General features: G+C 38.3%; 1 protein-coding gene across 3 annotated transcripts in view; it reads right to left on the bottom strand.

Annotated features, from left to right (window-relative positions):
* The window catches only part of ITGB6 (integrin subunit beta 6), a 70,104-nt gene that overhangs the window by 43,336 nt on the left and 5,454 nt on the right, over positions 1-21,314 (bottom strand). For all 3 annotated transcript variants that reach the window (XM_004266278.3, XM_033421790.1, XM_049712025.1), the window contains 3 exons: positions 13,011-13,176; positions 11,597-11,758; positions 8,427-8,522 (listed from right to left, as the gene is read on the bottom strand). In XM_004266278.3, coding sequence (XP_004266326.1) covers positions 8,427-8,522; positions 11,597-11,758; positions 13,011-13,176 — 424 coding nt within the window. The remainder of the gene's footprint in view (positions 1-8,426; positions 8,523-11,596; positions 11,759-13,010; positions 13,177-21,314) is intronic.

Raw genomic sequence — 21,314 nt, forward strand, 5'->3', positions numbered from 1 at the left:
TGGGTCTCAGCCCCCCGAGATACTGATTTAATTGGATCAGGGTGTGACCTGGGCCTTGGGTTTTTTAGAAAGCTTCTTAGATGATTCTAATGAGTGCCAAAGTTTAAGAATGTCTGGTCCACACCATTCTTGTTGTCAAGAGGATGCTTCCAGGAATAGCTCTGGCAATTTGGAAAATAAAGGTATTATGTTTTTAAAACGATACACCTGTAACCCATATGGGGTCCTCAGTTTGTCATACACCTGTGACATCTATTTTCTACTCAACAACAAAAGTGGTGGTTTTGAATGCCTTCTATCCATGGTATAGCACTAAGACCAGGGGGTCTTGTTTTAGCCTACCTTTCCCACTCCATCCCCTTCTACCCCAGCTCACATCAGGCTGACAAACCTCTTTTCAGTTTGTCAAACACACTGAGCACTGAGTACTTTGCACACTCAGGGCCTTTGCACACTCCTTCTCCTCTTGACTGCTCTTAACCTTCAGGTTGCTGCTTTATTCATCACTTCTTAAAAAGGGTCTTCCCTGAAGATCCTATGGAAGTAAGGTCTTACACTCTCCTCTTCCATTATTCCCCATTGCTGTACTCTCTGTTCCATTTTTCTTAGTAATTCTTTCAAAGCTTTTAGTATGTGGCCCAAATATTGCATGAACATACTAAAACATAAAAAATTATTTGCTGTTTAGAAATTCAAATTTAATTGGACATCCTGTATTTTTATGTGCTAAATCTGGCAACCCTATAGAAGAAGTATGCCAACCCCTGAATTAGTGAATAAAATGTGCCCAAATTGTTCAAGCTCAACAAAATTTTCTGTTTCAAAAATTTTCTGATTACTTTTTGAAGATTCAAGACCGTAAGGGCAACAAGATACTGAACGATGTTGTAACTAACAGTGGCCCCGCTGTAGCCTAGTTTGAGCTCTTTCAGATAATGAGCCATAAAGTTAAAACATATAATACTCTCAAATTTCTCTTATGTTTGGGAGCTGTCAGTTTAACTTGTCCCTTGTGCCTTGATGTCCTCTGTAATTGTGTGAAAGGCTGTACCGTGTGGAGAATGCATGGGTACAGTTAAACTCTGCATGCTGGTCCAGGAAGGGGTGAGCTTCCTTTAATCATAGCTGTAATTTGGTCCAGCCTCACAGATAGAGAGTGGCCACCTGCAGCCATAGGAAAGGCTTCTGGGGATAGATAGGTAACTGAGTCCCCTCACACTGTGGACCCTCCTAGGAAGGGAAGTGTAGGTACACAGCTTTGAGCACTTTGCAGCATGGAGAAGAGCCTTTGAAGGAGCTGAGTTTGTTCACAGATGTCAGAGTCCTCACCAGTAGGGCACTTTCAGGGATAAGAAAAGGGGTTACTAGAAATAATTTGTTGGTCCTATTAAACATGTTGCATGAATGTATAAAAAAGTAACCAAGTATCATTGGAATATGTAAAAACGTGACCTGGTAGGTAAAGGTGTAGTAATTCTAGATGTTCTGGGGCTGCTAGGGGTGGGCAGCAAGTTTGCTTTTATTTTAAAACACACACCGTCTAAGTCTGGCAACCACAGATTCAGAATTCTGTAGAATGACCCTGATTTCATCTAATGCTATTCTTATTAATGAAAGTGGTTGTTCGACATATAACTAAGTGCAACTTAATTTTTATGCCTTTTTAAGACTGTAAATATATAAACACATTCCAAAAATTTGAACATACTTAATATGTACAATCTGATACCAATTATGTTAAAACATGTAAATGCACGTAAAAACAAAAGAGAAGACATTCTAAAATGTCAAGAATGGTTAGCTGTGTCTGAGTAGTGAGTTTATGAGTGATCTTTATTTTCTTCATTGTGCTTTTCTGTATCTCCCTCTTTTTTTAAAATAATGTATTAATTTTATCATCAGAAAAAGAGTAATTTAATGTGTGGTTTTTCTTTTTTCTGTTTTGTTTTTTGGGGTTTTTTTCAACACTCCCATGTTTTTGGTAGGAGAGTAACTGAGTAAGTGATACAACCACTTTGGAAAGCAACTTGGATACACCCAGGGGGGTTGAGGATGCCACTCCCCTGTGACCCAGGGGCTTCACTTCCAGACATGGATCCTCAACAGAGAACATGCCTGCAAGGATATGCATGGCTGCAACAATTGTAATGCTGCAGGATTGGAAATGATCTGAAGCCCTTAGGTACAAATGAACATGCTACGGTAAATACACGTAATGAAATATGTATAGCAGTGGAACAGAGTAAACAAGAGCTCTAAGTGTTTCCACGGATAAGCCTCAAAAACGTAACTTTGAGCACCACAATGTGAATGTACTTAATGCCACAGAACTATATGCTTAACCTATAAAATGGTAAATTTTATGTTGGGTATATTTTACCATCATTTAAAAAAAAAAAAACCCAAAACATAACATTGAGTCCAAAAGCAAACTATGGAAATAATACATAAAGCATGAAATTAAACTTGTGAGCCCAAACTACGTAATTAGTTATGGGTAGACATATGTTTCAATGCTTCACATAATAAACATGGGAATGATAAACACTAAGTTCAGGATACTGGTTACTTCTATGGAAGGAAAGAGGGAGGTGGGCAGTTACACAGCAGGCAACTGGATCTGAAATGTTTTATTTCTATAAAATATCGGAAGCAAATATAGTGGCAAAGTGTTAAGATTGGAGAAAGCTGGGCAGGAGGTACGTGGGTGTTCATTGTGCTACTCTATTTTTCCATGTGCTTGAATGGTATCCTCATAAGAGGCCTACAGCCTGTGTCAGACCATGTGTCCCCTATTCCCCCTTTGGCCGAAACCTCGATAGCGGTCACCTAAGAGACTAGCTATTTTTGGTGGGTTGCCCAATGGCATAAGCTCCCTAACTGTGGGACCCGTTCTTACCGCTCAGGGCTTAAATATCACACGAGGCAGAATCCAGATGTGTCTCTTTTCAAGTCCACACATATTCAGATGGCTCTATTTGTCTAAGTTAACAGCAAGAGTAAGTAAAATCCAGTGTTTACTGGCCTTGAAGGACTCTGCCGTTTGCAGGGAATGCTCTGCTGCTCCCGTGGGCTCTGTGCTCTTACTGTTCAGTGACTTTCAAAAGCCGGTTACTTTGTGAAAAGGCTGCTTCTCTGCTGGCCTAGTGGTTAGGAATGGGCCTGCTCTTTCACTGCAGAAACTCAAGTTCAGTTGTGACTCAACTCACTGTTTGGGGCTGTTGACTCAAACTGTCTGGGCTCAAATCCTGGCTCTCACATGCAACTTGCTTTTGGATTTTTGGGGGTGCTAAAAAGGAGATTAAAAGATAAAGTGAGTTAAAATAGTTAACCCCAGCTGCCACCTAATAAGCCCTCAGCAAACCTTCCCTATTATTCTCATGGTCATAGTTGCTGATTCTCTCTGGCCCTCACTTTCCACCTCTATAAAGTGAAGGGCCAGCACTGGGATACCCTCAGCATCGAAGGTAGTTTTAAGATTGCCGATTAATTTGCTGCCCCTTCTAATAAAAATGGTGAATAGAAAAGAGTAAAAACATTGACAGATGTGAAAACTCTGGCCCCTCAGGAAAACTCTGCCTTGGGGTCTCTAGAACATAACCTCTAAAATAACCTCTAACTTTTAGGTAAATCATTGGCTTACAAGTCTGCTAATGCTCTTGAGGCAGACACTGTGTCTTCTTCTCTCTAGTCACCAACCCTGGCCTGGCTCATGGATGTTTGATGAATGAATGAATGAATGAAGACTATGGTCAATAGCACCCTGGTTCTAATGATGTTAGCCATTCTGGGTATTATGTAAATCTTGAAATATTTAGGCCTAGTATTGATGAAATCTCATTTTATATTTCTACATGGGTTGGCCTAAGAAGGCATCTCATTAAGACCCTGACTATAAATTTGTATCTTTTTTTCTGTGTGTTTATTTTCTGGATTATGAGTCCTTGTGTTCTTTAGAAGAAAAGTACTCTGTGTAACCTAAGGGGTAACTACTGATGATTTTTCGTGTTTATGGTTTATTAATTAGTCTGGAAAATACTTCCAACCACTTTGCCCTGATAATCTGAGGACACGAGTTTGTTTTTTCCAAAATCTCCCTCTCTGAGAGGTGTTTTTATTAATGAGGAAAGTGCAGGCAGCTGGCTCTCCTTGGTCTTTATTCTCAGATACCAGCAAATAAAGAGAAATCAAAATCCTTTTCCATTACACTTGAATTGAGAGCAATTTATTAACTCCATGGATGTTTCTCGCAATCCAGAAGTTCTCTTTTTAATTCCTACATGATTTTATTTTCATTAAAAGCATAAATTTGGAATTCCCATAATTACAGGGTGGAGTTCACAGATAAAGAACAACTTTTTAGACCGTGCCCTAAAATTAGCTATATTACAGCTAACTATACTTTATCCGTGTGTAAATCATTGGAATTTATGGTGATTTGCACCCCCTCCAGGTCCAGAATCATTGACTGCCAAAGCTGGAGGTCATCCACTCCAGTCCTTTTATTCAGTAAAAACCAATCCGAGAGATAAAGGGATTCTCACTGGAAAAAATTGTTTTGGTCTTTTCCAACAGTAAACATTATAAAGCAAAACAATAATAGAACAGGCTACAAATAGCAAAAGGGTCCAATTATTGTTTTATCTCCCTCCCTAATTTCTCTGCCTCCTTTCAGTTCCCTTGCTATGGTGAAAAGCTCAAAAGATGAGGAGAAAAAGGAAAGAAAGGGTGAAATAAAAACTGGGTTTTTGATTCCTGAAAAATTGAAACTTGTATATGGTAGACAATTTCAGAAGCCACACTTCTGAAACATCAGGCTCATAGCATACTGCAGCAGCCTTTGTGTTTGTTTTTGGATTAATGACCGTCAAGTGGTTAATCACTCGGGTTTTCCTTTTACAGACTAGGAAGAAGGCTCTGGAGCTTATCCAACAGGGTGATCCCAAGGCTGATGGCAGAGTGTTCCTTTCCTCTCTAGTGCCAACTGGATTCAAGTGCAGAAGAAACAGCCAAGGCTGCAGGAGACCATAATGGTAGGTCAGGCTCCCCCACCTGCTCTTGGACATGGGCTCCCTTGACCTTGACAGGCATTTGTCACACAAAACTCCAAATCTCTATTTAGAAACTTTGAGCCCATTTGAGAAAAAATGAAGTGCTTGCATTGCAGTTTTTTGTTTTTTAATTCATTCAACAAATATTTACTGAGAATCTACTTTGTATTGAGAATTGGCCTAAACAGAAAGATGAGCGAGACCCACCATGCTCTTTACAGAGTTAATAATAGAAGGTTTTTTACCTCCAGAGGGGAGGGCCTTTTTGTTGGTAGAACAACCTGCTTGGGCCCCTGTCCCCATGCTTTAGACCCATCATTCTGTCCTAATAACCACAGGGACATCAATTAGTGGCCACAGATGTTAGTGAAGTGTCTTTTACCAATACATCTTGTTTACTTTCTAAGTGGTGTTTCAACATTACATCATAAACACCAGGTCATACAATTATTATTATATATATATATACAATAACAATTAACGTCATAAAACTCATCTTTTCCAGCCAGAGGTAGACATTTTGAAAGATAATGGGATATTTTAAAGTCTTGCAAATAATCCCAGGTGATTAATAACAGGATTTGACAATGTAGTAAAAAATGCTAATTTAATTGCTTTTCTCTCAGTCTCTCATTAGCAAGGAAAGACTAGTCAAATTAGACAGTTGGGGCTTAGTAGCCTGATACTAAATTGATGTAAATTAACAGTAAATATTTGAAAACAGCAGAGGAGATAAAAAAAATTTTTTTTAAAGCTTGGGTAGTTGAATCCTGATTCAAAATGGTATTTAGCAGTTGAATGTAATATACTACCTACTACTCAGTCTATTATCTATCATTATCTTTTGAACCCTGTAATTGGACAAACAGGAAACTATCCATGATAATAAGTTTGTTCAAAATCATCTGTTTGCTGGAGTCTGGGGCACACACTGCAGTCATAATGAACAGGAGGCAAAACTGCTCACTGTAGCCTTTCCATTGTTTGTTCATCTCTGTTACCACAAAGTACGGCAACATACACACCTGGGCAGTCCAAGGCATCTTACCAAAATTATTTTAAAAAATAGTCATTTTTTCTTGCATTCCATGAACGGGCAACATAACTCTTTATTTGCTGCAAGATGGGCACCATTGAACCTGACCTAGCTCCTGTCCTGGGTGTGTGTACATAACTGTGCTTAACACAGAACTGGGGCAAACAGTTTGCCTCCTGGAATTTCCATTAGATCCAACCACTTAGTTGCTTTATTTATCCTATCACTGGTTTTATTTTTCAGTGATTCTTTGGTCGTTATGCTGCCTCTATCACAGCTATCCAAACATCAGGTCACATAGGGCTCCTGCACACATAGGGCTCCTTCTAAGAGATTTAAATGGAAAGGCAACCCAAGCCATTACTGGTCTATTTTCAGTTTCCATTATCAATAAAACAAGAAACCAGCATTTTCATGCTGTGCAAAACCTTCAGGGAAGTGCAATGCTGCTGTCATTATCTTTAGACCAGGCTGCCGTCTACTCCCACTAATGCAGAGGAAATGATGAGTCCATCAGAATGAAAATAAAATAATGAAAGGATCAGAGTCACAGAGCGGGCTGCTGGCCTGGTCCACTGCATGGCTCCCTGCAAATGTCCCTTTGAATTTAGTGGAGCCTAGATGGTAAAAACCACAGGTCACAACGGAACATAAATTCACCTCCTAATGAGATTAGTAGGCAGGCAAAATAAATGTCCTGCTGTTACGTTAGAGGCAGGCTCTAATCTGGTGTTTTCCTTGGAAATGATCATTTCCTTTGCAACAGGGAACCGTGGATGCAACCTGTTTAAATCTGACAGATTCTGTTTTGCCACAGAGCTATTTTTCACCTTGCTCTGTCTTTTTAATAGCAATTTTGAGGAGGCATTTGAATGAGTTGTGTCTTAAAGACTACTACCGAAGGGAGTTATGGGTGTCTCTGTTCGTGGTCATCAATCGTGTTTCCCAGATTCCTCTTTTAAGAAAACTTTGTGCAACTTCTCCTCCCCTACCTAAACAGGAGCCTTGCTTTGGAGGAGGTGTGGTGACCCCCAGGGTCCTCTCACTCTAGCCTTACGAATCAAAGGCAGAATAGACTCACTATTGTATTTGGGGTACTTTTCAAAAATCTTTACTGCAACTCTACTACTTAAAACCACTGGAAACGAGTATCACATACTAAAAAGCCTTAAGAAAATGCCTAGATCAGGTGAACCCACATGGTCTCTGAGTAGAACAAAGCCCTCGAGTATGTAGCTAGATTGCAAGGGACTTCCTTCGTTTTCAGCAGAAGGCAGTCTCACCTGGAGTACAATACCCTCCTCTCATTAAAAATGCAAGATAGGATCTCCTCCTGGATCCTTTCTACAGAACTTGATGCAAGTTCATGGATTGTACCGTCCTGAGCAGTGAGTGGCATTTAATCAAAGCCTTCTGTGAAATAATCTCAGTGTTTCCTGAGCTCTGTAAATTCACCAAGCGAGTTAAGAGGTCCTTTCAAAAGGAATGGGAGACCCGACTTTGAATTTAGGAGTATTTGAAGCTTCTGCATAGAAGGTACAGACGATTTAACGGACACATATTTTCTCAACATTTTCTAGGACTCAGGCTGGAGATTCCTCCTCTGTGAAACTGCCCATGAGGAATAATAGATCATTTGCTAGTACCCCAATGCATGGCATTTTGACATATTGTTTTTCTGAGGCTGGAAAGAAGCCACAGAAAACTTTTGCACTTGTAATATGTGTTTTACTGTGTATGCAGTGATTTATGAACATTTTTTTCATCTAACAAAACAATTTCCTTTCTGCCATTGGTGCTTCCATTCAAAAACCTGAACTGCAAATCCAACTACTTTAAGGGAGAAATTATCTTTTGGCCCAGGGTTTAACAAATTTTTTTCTTTCAACTTTTCACTTCTCAATAGTTTGAGTTGTATCTCTACTTGTGTATTTTCTATGTATCGAATTTGCAAATGTCAGAGATTTAAGTCAAGTCTCCTCCCATTCTCATAATTTTCTCTGCTCACTGTTAACTCTCCTTATCAGATGAAAGAGCTCAAGGGAAGATAGATTGATTTTCCATTAGATAGGTGGTCCTGTGTTTATTGGGACTCTCTTCCAACTTTTCATTTCCATAACTGTTTCTTCCTTATCCCACCATATCTGTCCTCCACTCTCTGCTGCACCTCTGTGTTTATAATTTAAATTGCAAACAGTAACTGAATCCACTTTGCCAGTGTCCAGTATATCTGGTACGTGTTAATGATTACCTATTGGCCTCCCATGTATTAAATTCAGAGTTAAAGTTTCATGTCCAATAATCTCCCTGAAGGAATTTCCCAAATCATGTTTGCTTACCTCATACAAATGAACTTGTTCTTGGGTTACAGCAAAGATCAATAATACGTTATTTTGCACCAGTTTATCAATGAGTTGTCCAATTGTTGGATATTCCTAAAATTGAACACAAAGATTTTAAGTATCTTCTTAACAAAAATATGTAAAATAAAGGAATATCTCTTTCAAAGATATCTTACTGAGTTTGGCATTTTCAATTCTCACAGGCATTACTGTGTCTATCACTCCAAGTAAACAAATACACAATTAGCATTATTTTCTTAATTGGTTTAGTAATTGTTTCCTAGATATTGTAAGTTAATTTAATTCCTTAGAGTCGGTGCCTGTCAACGTGGTATATTATGATCTGTCACTTCCAAGGAGATCACTAAATTTATCTAAAGACTTACAGTGTGTCATCTTTTCAAGGGTAGAGATACATGTCTTTTTCTAAGTGCCACTTGCCTGCAGGTAAATATTGGAGGGAATGTTAGAACTGAGAGAGGGACCATGACTATGACGAAGGTGAGGGAGGTGACTCTTGCAGCTCTGAAACTCTGACTGGAATTGGATGGGGCGGGATGAGGGTTGCGGAAGGACCAACCTGCTGAGGAAGCACACACTGCCATTCCTAAATCCCTCTGACTTGAGATATTCCTGTACCAGTTCTCCAATTTGGTCTTACTGCCTTTTTGATGTCACGAATTGGTTTTATGGGATGCTGCAATATTTTTACAGGGCAATTGAAAAGCCATTGTATTCAATTTACTTCTGTTCCATTGATAACATTCATTCCTGAGTGATACAAGTACTTTAAAATATAAAGTCATTAATTATCATATTTGCAGATGACCTTTACTTTCCAAGCCTGGAAAACCTGGAGCACATTTGCCTGGCGTATGACTCCAAATGTGAATAATGTGTAAAAAAAACCCTCAAATGAGGGAGTGGCCTGCAAACAAGGGAACCAAGAATACCGTGTTGCTTATGACTGCAGTAAGCCAGAGTGCAGGAACACTGACGAATAAGCCTTCTTGCACACGAATGTGGTGTGTTCATATATTCTCAGCGCTTCCGGAATATTTTTGTCTTCAGCCACAAAATTAAAGTTGAGGGAAAAGTATAGTTTTGCCTAAGATACTCAGGTCAGTTACCCAACTGCAAATCTGGCTGTGTAATGCGTGCTTTCTATCCCATTTGGATTTTTATTAGTGGATATTAGCAGAATCCAGGTACTATCTATAAAGCTTTCTGAGTCTGACATTCTCAGTCTCTGTGTTTCAATTGCCCAAATATTAAGTATCCTTCAACCTTAAGCCTGAGGTCCTCCAACGCTGGTCCCTACTTATCTCCAGATGTTCTCCGAACTTTCAACTGCTGTGCCTGTGTAGCCAGGATGGTACCACGTAGCCCTCCATAGGCGGGTGAATATGGTTTTCTATTTGATCCAGATCTTTTGGTTTAATTCCCACAATTATATTCTAAGTTCCTCAAGGCCAGGGATCATGTCCTGTTATTTGGCGGCCCCAGGAGCCTGGCCCAGTGTTGAGAGCATAGAAAGTGCTCAGAGGACCCGGGGGCTATGTTGCAGGCAGGGAAATAGCCCACGGCTCTGTGCATTGTAGCAACTTAATAAGAATCACTTGAACGTGTATTACAGGAGAAGGTCATATTAGGCAACAGGCAGTACTTGCTTCTGTGATCTTGCTTTTTTCTGAGATGTCTATTATGGGGCATTTGAATAGTTGCAAGAAAAAAGTAACAAAAAAGTGATCCACTTCTCACGGTTTATTACCCCTCATTGGCTAAAAGACAAAATGTGGCTACCCTCACTAATCCTGTAATATGGAAGGACAACCGACACAATTAAAAAAATATAAATTTGGTGAACACTATTGATCAAAAGTTAGGTAGAAACAGCCATGTTGAAGTTTAGAAATTTAGGTCAAGAAATGATAGCAGATAATTCATGAACCATTAGATTTTTAAAACTAATAGCCAACGCTGTAGTAAGCATTTCTGTACATTATCTCACTAAAGTCTTTTCTTTTTAGAGGATAGTTTTTCCAATCTGATATTAGAATCCTGGGTTCTCTTCCCTCTTTCTTTCTCTCGCCTACACACACTTCTATAGCATTGTCATTTTCAAAAGTCACTTAAATTCTCTGTACCATTTTTTCCCCCAGTGTTAAATGGGGATAATATGACCTTTCCAGGTTTCTGCTTCATAATTCAATTCTATTTTTAGTGTGCTCCAGGCACTGTGCTGTCAGCAAATAGAGATAATAAACCAGTTCTGGTACTGAGGATGTATGTTAAAGACAGACAGAAACCAACAAGCACATTTCCGTATGGCGATGGCCAAGAAGCCATCTATGTATAAGAGCCAGGGGAGAGATGATCGCTCTGGGGCCCAGTGGAGGTCAGACAGGATCCTCCCCGTCCCCGGAGCAGTCATGATCGAGCTGGGTTTTAAAAGATCAGTAAGAGTTTCTCAGCAGCCTTGGAGGAAAGGGCATTGCAGACAGAGGGAAGGACACATGCACCAGCGTGGCAGCCTCATGGTCTGTTCAAGGGAAACAATTAGACACATAGGGTTCTGGTGAGGATCAAATGAGATCATGTACATCAAAAGAGCTCTGAAATTTTTACCTTGTTTTACAAAAGTCAAGTGTTTTTTCTTTTTTTTTGAATGTCACGAGCATTTTTTAAATGACGAAAATAAGCCAAATTTAATAAGCAGCACCTGACTAGTGGTTTCCCAGGGAGTCCCAGGGTCCATGAAAACATGGAATTATGGAGGCAGCATGACTCTGGGACCATCATTTGAAACAACTCCTAGGTGACTACTGTTCTGGTCTGAGCCTTCCTTTCCAGGGCTATGGTTCAAACAGAATGAGCTGACTGTATTATATTTTGCTGGCCTCGGGCTCTTTGAAAAATTGGGGAGGTTCTGGGATCATTCGTACTATAGCAAATCTGAACTTATCCCACATCGCCACCGCCCATCTGTGCTCTTGAGGGGACCTCTGAGGGCGATGAGGATGGAGAAAGGCCAATGTGTTAATCTCAAATCAGAAAATGTGCACTGCTTCGACCAAGGGTGGGTTACTCTGCTATGTATTACAGCAATTGTTGCTCCATTCGCCTACTTGTAGCCCTGAAAACAGTGTAGAGTATAGGTTACACACCAAGACTGTTGACATGGAGTATTCATTCTTGCTGTCCAAGTGACAGAGCCCATCGTTAGGAATGACGATGCCTGCCAGTTTGCTGTCCATTCCAAAATGAGAATCGGCATCGCTCACAAAGACCAGGAGATGGAGGGAGTCGTTACGCCAGCCAATCTTTTCCTACAGTGATAAAGAAGCATTTAGCTTGTATGGGAGAGGGGCGGACGTTTATTGAGAGTGGATCAGTTATGCTTGGACACATTCAGATTATTAAAATATATATTGCTGCTCAATCTATTTTAGACTGTTTCATCTATTGTGAGTTGGTAATATTAACATATTAAAAACATGAATTTCTGTGACCTTTGTTTTATCCTGGATTACATTTTCAGATGATTTATGCTTCAGAAAAAATGGTTCCACTACAATCAGTATCCAGTTGATCTTGACATTTACACAGTTAATTATTTTTACTGTCCAGTTTTCAATTCACCAGAAAAATGACAGAAGGGAGTGAGGGAGGTCATAGATTATCCCAAATCCAAGGTGAATCAGAGCTAGTAAGAATGCAATACAGAATGGACCCGAAGTAAGCCTGTTTTATTAAAATTTCACCCAACCTGTAGGCACCTATTTCTCTTTCTACTGATATCATCCAAAAATTCTAAACATAATACAAGGATAAAAACTGCTTATCAAAGTATGACTGCAGAGTACTGTTAATTAAGATGGTCTGTTTTCTGTCTCTTTGCAGAGCTCTCCCCTTTAATTAAGATTAGTCAAGGAACTAGTTGGACAGAAGCTCATCGTAGCTGCCCCATGGTACCTTATCTTTTTCCTTCCTTCCTTAATTCTTTGGCCCTCCCACATTCTAGGACCTTCGGCCCTATCTGTTTCCTGATATTTTCCATGAAGACTGTCATCTGAAGACAGGGGAATCGTTTCCATGGATATGGGTTTGATTGTCAAGGAGGAGAGGTATTCTTGCATTGTTGTAGAGACACTGTGGCTTCTGATGCTTATTTTGTTGTTCGAAACAATAGATAGCTGATCATATGTAGACGTTTATTCTGAATCAGAGCTTTTTTTTCGTTAATTGCTGTCTTTGTTTTTTTCCTTTTTTTCACCATGGTTAATTCAAAAACTAATGAATATGATTTGGATCTTTGAAAATTAATCATACATGACTATTCTTTTAACCAATTTTTCCCAACTGTACTACAATGTTATTAGACTATTTGAATATTAGGCATAAAAAATTGTCCCCGTTTCAACATGATGGAATTAAAAAATGTACAAAAATTTTAAGTATCTGTTGTAGAAATATGGTGATTAAAGGAAAGATAAAGTTAGCTAAGCTTTTCAAAGGAGATTTGTTCACAAGAGATAAAATTTGTGTCAACAGAATGAAACACTGCTCCCCTCAGCATACCTTACATACAGCAGCTTGCATAATTGCATCAAATCCACCTTCTGGGGTGTCAATATTAGCAGAAATTTTCTGATTCTTCACAATTTCATTGAATCTTTCTGCATCATTTGTCAACGGCAAAATGTGCTTGAATCCAAATGTAGGTAAACAAATGTATGGAATACTACTGCAAAAGGAAGATGTAAAATGTTCTTGAAATATGATACAACACACAACGAATGGGTTTAATAGCTTAACAGCATTTCCTTCAATGAAGATGCATTTTTCTAAAGTGCCCGACTCCGTAACTTGGCTGTGAGTCTCACTGTTAAGGTTGTTTTCATCATCTCCCGCCCAGCCCTTCCAAATTGGCCACATTAGCTAACACTTAGAGCTTGCTGTGTGTCTTGCATTGGTTCAAACACAGAAAACAGATAATCAGGTGATCAGACTCCTCGTGTGTGTTTGTGTGTGTGTGTGTGTGTGTGTGTGTGGTGTGTGTGTTTGTAATCACTACCTTCTGTTGCCTCTCAATCAAAATCCACCATTAAGTTTACATGATGACAACAGTTCCTTTGTATTTTGATAGCTTAAACTGTCACCAAGGATGAGTCTCCCTGTAGCAAGACTGAGAGAGGAACCTGTCTACTCCGTCCTCTGCTCAGTCCTGCCTGCCCAGGACCTGAAAATCAGAGCAAGGCTCTTGATTCTAGAGCCCAACTTTACTGTGATAGAACAGACTATTGTGGACAAGCCTGGGGTAAAACCACCACTAAAAACAGTTTACCTGTGAGGAAAATGCCATGTTAGGATGAGATCTGCCCTAAAGACATCACAGTAGAACAGAAATTGCTAATCCTGAATCAGCCACATTTTATTCTGAAAGCCAGCTAGTAGCTGTGCATGAGACTTTGGGCAAGTTACTCAACCCTTCTGAGCTTTAGGTTTTCCTTTGTAAAGTAGAGATAAATAACATAGAGCAGAGATTCTCAAAGTGTGGTCCCTGGACCAGCCACGTGAGCATCACATGGGAACTTGTTATAAATGCAAAATCTGGGGTATGACTCCAGACCTGCTGAATCGGAAATGTTAGGTGTGGACTCAGAGACCTGTGTTGAGCCAAGTCTTCCTGATGCATCCAAAGTTTGAGAAACACAGGTGTAGAAGCACAGAGACAAAAAGGAGTAGCCCCCAGTGAGGCTGTGGTATGCTTCTGAGGAGAGCTGGTTGACTTAGGTGAGCATCTTTGCAAGTTCAACAGCCTGTCTTGTCAGCATACAAGGAGCTGATGCATCTTTGAGGAGTAGGCTCTTTTTCACCATAGTCATCTGCCTGAGGTATACAGTCAATTCTCATTATTTACAGATTCCATATCTTTGAAAATCCATATCGCTAAAATGTATTTGTAACTCCCAAATCAGTCCTTTCTCTGTCATTCGTGTACGTGCACAGAGTGACAAAAAAGCTGAGTCGGGCTTCCCTGGTGGCGCAGTGGTTAAGAATCTGACTGCCAACGCAGGGGACATGGGTTTGAGCCCTGGTCCGGGAAGATCCCACATGTCGCGGAGCAACCAAGCCCGTGCGCCACAACTACTGAGCCTGCGCTCTAGAGTCCACAGGGCACAGCTACGGAGGTCCATGCACCTGGAGCCCGTGCTCCGCAAGAGGAGAAGCCACCACAATGAGCAGCCCGCGCACCGTGAGGAAGAGTAGCCCCTGCTCGCCGCAACTAGAAAAAGCCCACGCACAGCAACGAAGACCCAATACAGCCAAAAAAAAAAAAAAGTTGAGTCATCTGATATGATACATATGTTTCCAGCTGAGGTCAAATAAGACAGCCTTCTTGTTCCAGCTGTCATACTGTAAACAAATGTCCTTTTTGTGGTCTATCTGGTGCCATGGGTTTTTTTTTTTTTTTTTGCATTTTTGTGATTTTGGGGTAATTTTGCTGTTTAGAGTGGCCCCCAAGTGTAGTGTTGAAGTGCTGTCTGGTATTCCTAAGTGCAGGAAGACTTTGATGTGTCTTATGGGAAAAATACACATGTTAGCTAAACTTTATTCTGGCATGAGTTACAGTGCTGCTGGCTGTGATTTCAACATTAATAAATCAACAATATGTATTAAATAAGATGTCTTTAAATAGAAACACACAGAAAACAAAGTTATGTATTGCTCAGTTGGTGAAACGTGACCAGAGACCCGTAGGAACCTAACCCTGTGTCTCCCCTAGGAGAAATGCTCAGCATTCTCTAATGCAGTTGTTGAGGAGAATTTACAGAACAAGACTTCTGTAAATGATGAGAATCAACTATATATATAAAAGTCAGAATGACTGTGGATTTGTTTACACTGAGAAATGAAGCTCTGCCAGAACCAGAATGCTGGCGTCTGCAAGGATAATCATTTACTTCCTGTCAGTAGACTTTCACAAAAAGTAGGTCATAATCTGATGCGTCCTCAGATTTCAGAACAAGGGGGGGTTAAAGGTGGCCAGCACTGAATGGTACAGTCTGAGATGTCCCATTTTCTTAATGGGGTATCCTTTATTTTCTAATGATTTTAAGAACTCTATCTCTAAATAGTATCAAACTTTTGTCTTTGTAGTTTTTTTTTTTGTAGTTTGTTTTTAAATTTTGTTTACAATGTTTTTGGATATATACCTTAAAATTTTTTATATAGTCGATTTTTTCCCACCTTCAAAGATGAATGTATTTTGAAATGTGAAATGAGGAATTAAAAAAAAAAAAGTTAACCTATTAAATGATAATAATGTAGCATTTGTCCTAATTGCTCCTGTAGTATTTAAAGCAGCTCCTGTAGTATTTAAAGCATAGAAGAAAATGCCATTAGATTTAGAATAAAAAGATTAAATAGTTATCTATCTAAAATGAGGGTGATAATAATAGTTACTTCACAAGGTTGTTGTAAAAATTACATTAAAAGTATTTTATAAAAAGTATATAATTGAAAAAAAAAAAAAGTATATAATTGTGTGAAGTATACCATTGTCCCTGGAGCCCAACTAGTCTTGGAAATGTTTCGTTTCATCTTTTATTTGGGGGTGTTGGTTCACACTGTACCAAAATGGCATTTGAGAATCTTCTGGAGCCAGAGAACCAGTATTCCTATCTTTCGGTAAGAAATTTGCATTTTTGTTGGTTAGAATTATTTGCTATGTAGTTCTTACTAGAACTCTAATCTTTTGGAAAGGGGAATACATTTATTTAATTCAATAAACATATTCATGTGCTGGGAGATGAATGAAGCTAAAACAAAGCAGAATGTCAGAGCTGGGTCACACCAGAAAATTTTGACTGGAGGCTGCCTATTTTGGTCAAAGTTCTTCCTCCAACAAATGCTTATATTTGGTTGTTATTTTCTAAGATAGAAATTGAAGGAACTACTCATTGCTGAATAACTTGATTTTGAGTCCCTAGACAGCAATAGATTTGCATTTAAAATGCATTCAAATTTAAAATTGTAAAACACAATATAAAAAGTGCTACTTATATTTTTATTAAAACTTTAAATAAAGTTCATAAAGTAAGACTATAATGATATATACTAAAAGGTTAACACCATCTTTTTTGAGTGGGATTAGAAATGATTTCCATTTTCTTCTTTTTGTCTGTATTCTCACTTGTGCTTGTTATTAAAATTTATATTATATACTCATATATGGTTTTTTGTGTGTACATATAGGAAATCTAAGCATTTCATGGTTCAGTTATCTCTTTTGCAAAACTACAATGAATTCCTCACTTCAAGTCTTCAAAAATAAAACAAAACACCAAATCAAACGTGAAATGATGTTTAAAAAAATCCCTCAAAATGTTCGATGGAGAAAATTTTATCTTTGTGCTGTTAAATATTTTTAAATGCATATTACAATTCATTACAAATAGGAAAATGGAGAAAATATGGTTTTTCTTGATGTTTCTTAGACAACAGCATAAGAGAAACTTCTTTCAAAAACGTAAACCATTCAGGCTTCTTACATGGTGAAACGAAGTTTTAGTGACTTTCCATCTAACGAAGATAAAGAACGCAAGCTACTTCAAAAAGCACTAGAGACTAGATTAAAACTGAGGTTTGAAAAGTGTGGTGTGCAGACCCACAGAGGTCCCTGACACCCTTTCAGAGAGTTTTTCAGGTCAAACGTATTTCACAATAATAAGAGATATTATTTGTCTTTTTCACTGATGATGCAAAGCAATGGTGAATAAAACTGCTGGTGCCTTAGCACAGATCAAGGCAGTGGCACCAAACTGCCTAGTATTCCTTATAATTTTTTTTTTAAATGCTAGTTTCACTTGATTGTCCTTGATGAAGCAGTAAAAGATATTAATTTTATTAAGTCTACACCCTTGGATACGTGTTTTTAAAAAATATTTCTGTGTGACCACATGGGGAGTATGCATACAGCATTACTGCTGCACATTGAAATACATGTTTATAGTGGAAAAACACTTGCGGTTGTTTGAACTGAACTGGCCTATTTTATGGAACAATCATTTGATCTGAAAGCCAAACTATCATTCCAACTTAAGTTTTTGGCAGACATGTTCTTAAAAATGAAGAAAGTAAGCCTGCTACTTCCAGGAAAACGACTATCAGTATTTGTTGCCAATGATGAAATCTGAAGTAACTAGAAAATTAGAACTTCAGAAAATTATCATCTGCCACCCATGGCTTAACAACTTCCCAATACTTCAAGATTTATCTGATGGGATTAATGATGATATTAACAAATATGATTTTTTTAGCTATTATATCATGAAATTTGGAAGATCTACATAACTCACTGAAACTTCATTTTCCAAATGATCAAAGCGTTATATTACAAAACCACCTGCACACACACACACACACACACACACACCAGTAAAAGAGTGATTCAAAGTGCAAAACAGACCGATGGTTTTTAATGTAACAAAATATGAAGTTCATTGATATTTTTTCAGATTCCACATTGAAAATAAATTTACCTCTTGTACAGTTTGAATGTAATATCAAAGAAGAATGTCTACAGTTATTGGAAAAATCTATTAACTGCTTCTCCCTTTTCCAACTATATATCTGTGTGAAGTTTGACTTTCTTCATGGAATTCAACCAAAACAAAGTATTACAACAGATTAAATGGAGAAGCAGGTATGAGAAGCCAGTTGTCTTCTTTTAAATCAGATATTTTAAGAGATTTGTAAAAATGTAAAATAGTGCCACTCATCCTGTTAACTTTTGTTCTGTTTTGGAAAATGTAGTTATTATTCCTAAAGGTGTGTTATTATAGTAATATGCAGTGTATTTTTCATTGTAATTATTAAATAAATTGATAAATAATTATTTTTATATTTTCTTAGTTTTACATTCTAAGACACTGAATATTGATAGATATAAAGCTCTTTTGGACGTCTTAATTTTTAAGAGTGTAAGAGAGTCCTGAGATCTAAAAGTTTGAGGACCATTAGACAAAAATAACTAGAGAAAATAAGTGTTAATGAGAGAAAAAAAATTAAAACTGGTTTTGAATGTCTGTTATGTTCTGAGCCTATTCAGCTCTCATGATTAGCCCAGGAAGTGAATATTATTATCCTCATTTATAAATGAAGAGATGGGAGCTCCAAGGTTATGATTTAAGCCCAGGTCTGGAAAACGCCATGCTCTTTTCTCTTACCTCTCATTGCCTTTGTACTAAAGAACATTTTATTCCATAATTATAAGGTTTGGATTGATCAAAGGATTGACTTCTGTGTTTGGTGTTTGGGTTCTTGGTGTGTAAATATGTGGCGAGTGGAATCTGGACAGAGAAACTGGGAGAATTAAGGGCGTGATCAGAAAGGAAAAAATATAATGTTGCAGCAAAAAAGAACTCATTATTTATAACTTTAGCTAATGGTAAATTTTGCCAACAAGAATAAAAGAAAAACCTCTATGAAACAGGAAGACGCTGACCTTTCAAGAGCTCAAATATGTGATCCTCCTTTGGGTTCCCGTTCACCGAACCCTGGGCAGTGCTCTGGCCTCCCTTTACCCCACTCTGTTGGTGTTGATAGTAGCTACCACCTACTGAGAGCTTCATGGTCAAGCCCAATATCAAATGCTTCCTTTCATTATCTCACCCACTCCTTACAACCCCTCTGTGTGATCGGTATTATTATTCCAAACTAAAGCTCTGAGAAGTGAAGCGGTTTCCCTAAGGTGACATTATGAGTGAGCAGATGAATGGTTACCTCGTAACATGGGTGTATTCAAGGGATCAATGGAACAGAATAGAATGTCCAGAATTAGACACACATACAGTCAATTGCTTTTTAACAAAGGCATCAAGATAATTCAATGGGGAAAGGAAAATCCTGCTTAACAAATAGTGTTGAAACAATTGGATAGTTGCATGTAAACAAAAGATAGACCTAGACATTTTCCTCATTCCAAACAGAAACACTAATTTGAGATCATAGACCTAAGTGTAAAAGCTTCAACCACAAAGCTTCTAGAAGAAAACAGAAGAGGAATCTTTGAGACATTAGGATAGGCAAAGATGTCTCAGGACAAAAAAATACACTAATCATAAAGCTAAAAATTGATTAACTAGACTTCATCGAAATTAAAAACTTGCTTGACCAAGACATTGATAGAAAAATAAAAATACAATCCACTGCCTGGGAGGATATATCTGCAAAATATATTTGACAAAGAACTTTTGTCCAAATATACAAAGAACTTATACAATACAATATTAAGAAGAAACTCTAATTTTTAAAAATAGGAAAAATATTTGAAAAGATACTTCACAAAATAAGATGAGAATGGGAAAAAATACATGAAAAGATGTTCAACATCATTTGTCGTTAGGGAAATGCAAAGTAAAGCTACAATGAGATACACACCTATTTGAATGGTTAAAACTAAAAAGACTGAAATCACCAAGTATTAACAAGGATTTGAAATAAATGGAACCCTCACACATTGCTGATGGAAATGCAGAATGGTACATGCACTTTGGAAAACAATTTGATGGTTTCTTAAAAAAATTAAAACTATACTTATCATACAATTCAGCAATTCTAATTCTAGGTATCTATGCAAGAGAAACAAAAACATACATCCACACAAAGACTTATATGCAAATGATCATAGCAGTATTTTTTCATGATCACCAGAAATTGGGAAACAACCCAAATGTCCATCAATAGATGAATAAATAAAGTGTAGTATAATAAATTCATACAAGGGACTATTACTTAAAACAAAAAGGAACAAACTACTGGTGAACACAAAATCAGGGAAGAATCTCGAAAACATTATGTTGAGCAAAAGAGCCAGGCACAAAAGGTATATATCATTTTTTCCATTCATATGAAATCCAAGAATAGGCAAAACCAATCTAACTGATAGAAATCAGGAAGTGGTTGCCTCTGGGGAAGCACAACTGACTGTAATGGGGCATAAGGAAACTTTGTGTGGTGATGGAAATGTTCTATGTCATGTTTTAAGTGGTGCTTACATTGGTATATTCAACTGTCAAAACTCATGAAACTGAACATTTCTGCTGTGTGTATTTTAGTACCTGTCAATTATACCTCAAGAAGGGGGGTTGGGAACAGATACTATGTCTGATATTTGCAACCAAACACAATTCCTAAGAGTTGCAATCAGTGATGAATTCTTTTCAAGGTCAAAATATTTTTGGGGCTTCCCTGGTGGCGCAGTGGTTGAGAGTCCACCTGCCGATGTAGGGGACACGGGTTCGTGCCCTGGTCTGGGAAGATCCCACATGCCGCGGAGTGGCTAGGCCCGTGAGCCATGGCCGCTGAGCCTGCGCGTCCGGAGCCTGTGCTCCGCAACGGGAGAGGCCACAACAGTGAGAGGCCTGCGTACCGCAAAAAAATAAATAAATAAAATAAAATAAAAAATATATATATATATATATTTTTTTCTTTTCTTTTTGCTGTCAGATTCTAGTTGGGAACCGCACTGAAATGTCTTAAAACGATACTATAAAAACTGTCTTCTATAGAGATTGATTCCTTGGGTGTATACTAGTGTTCAAAGTCAGTGTATGTTTGGAAAGCCGTTTCACATATATACTATATTTATAGGAGTAAAGGGCTTGGCTTTGGACGAGCCCAGATCTTGGTACAGATCACTGATTAGTCAGGTGGCCTCAGGCAAATTACTAACCTCTCAGAGCCTCTGTTACTTCCTCTGAGTATAGGGATGATGAAGCCTGCTTTGACCTGAAGCTATTATGAAGATTGAATGAGGTCATCTATGTAAAATCTTTAGCATAGGGTCTGCCACAGAGCAAATGGAAGCTCTTTTTC

The sequence above is a fragment of the Orcinus orca genome, chromosome 7 (genome assembly GCF_937001465.1).
Source record: "Orcinus orca chromosome 7, mOrcOrc1.1, whole genome shotgun sequence".
NCBI lineage: Eukaryota > Metazoa > Chordata > Mammalia > Artiodactyla > Delphinidae > Orcinus > Orcinus orca.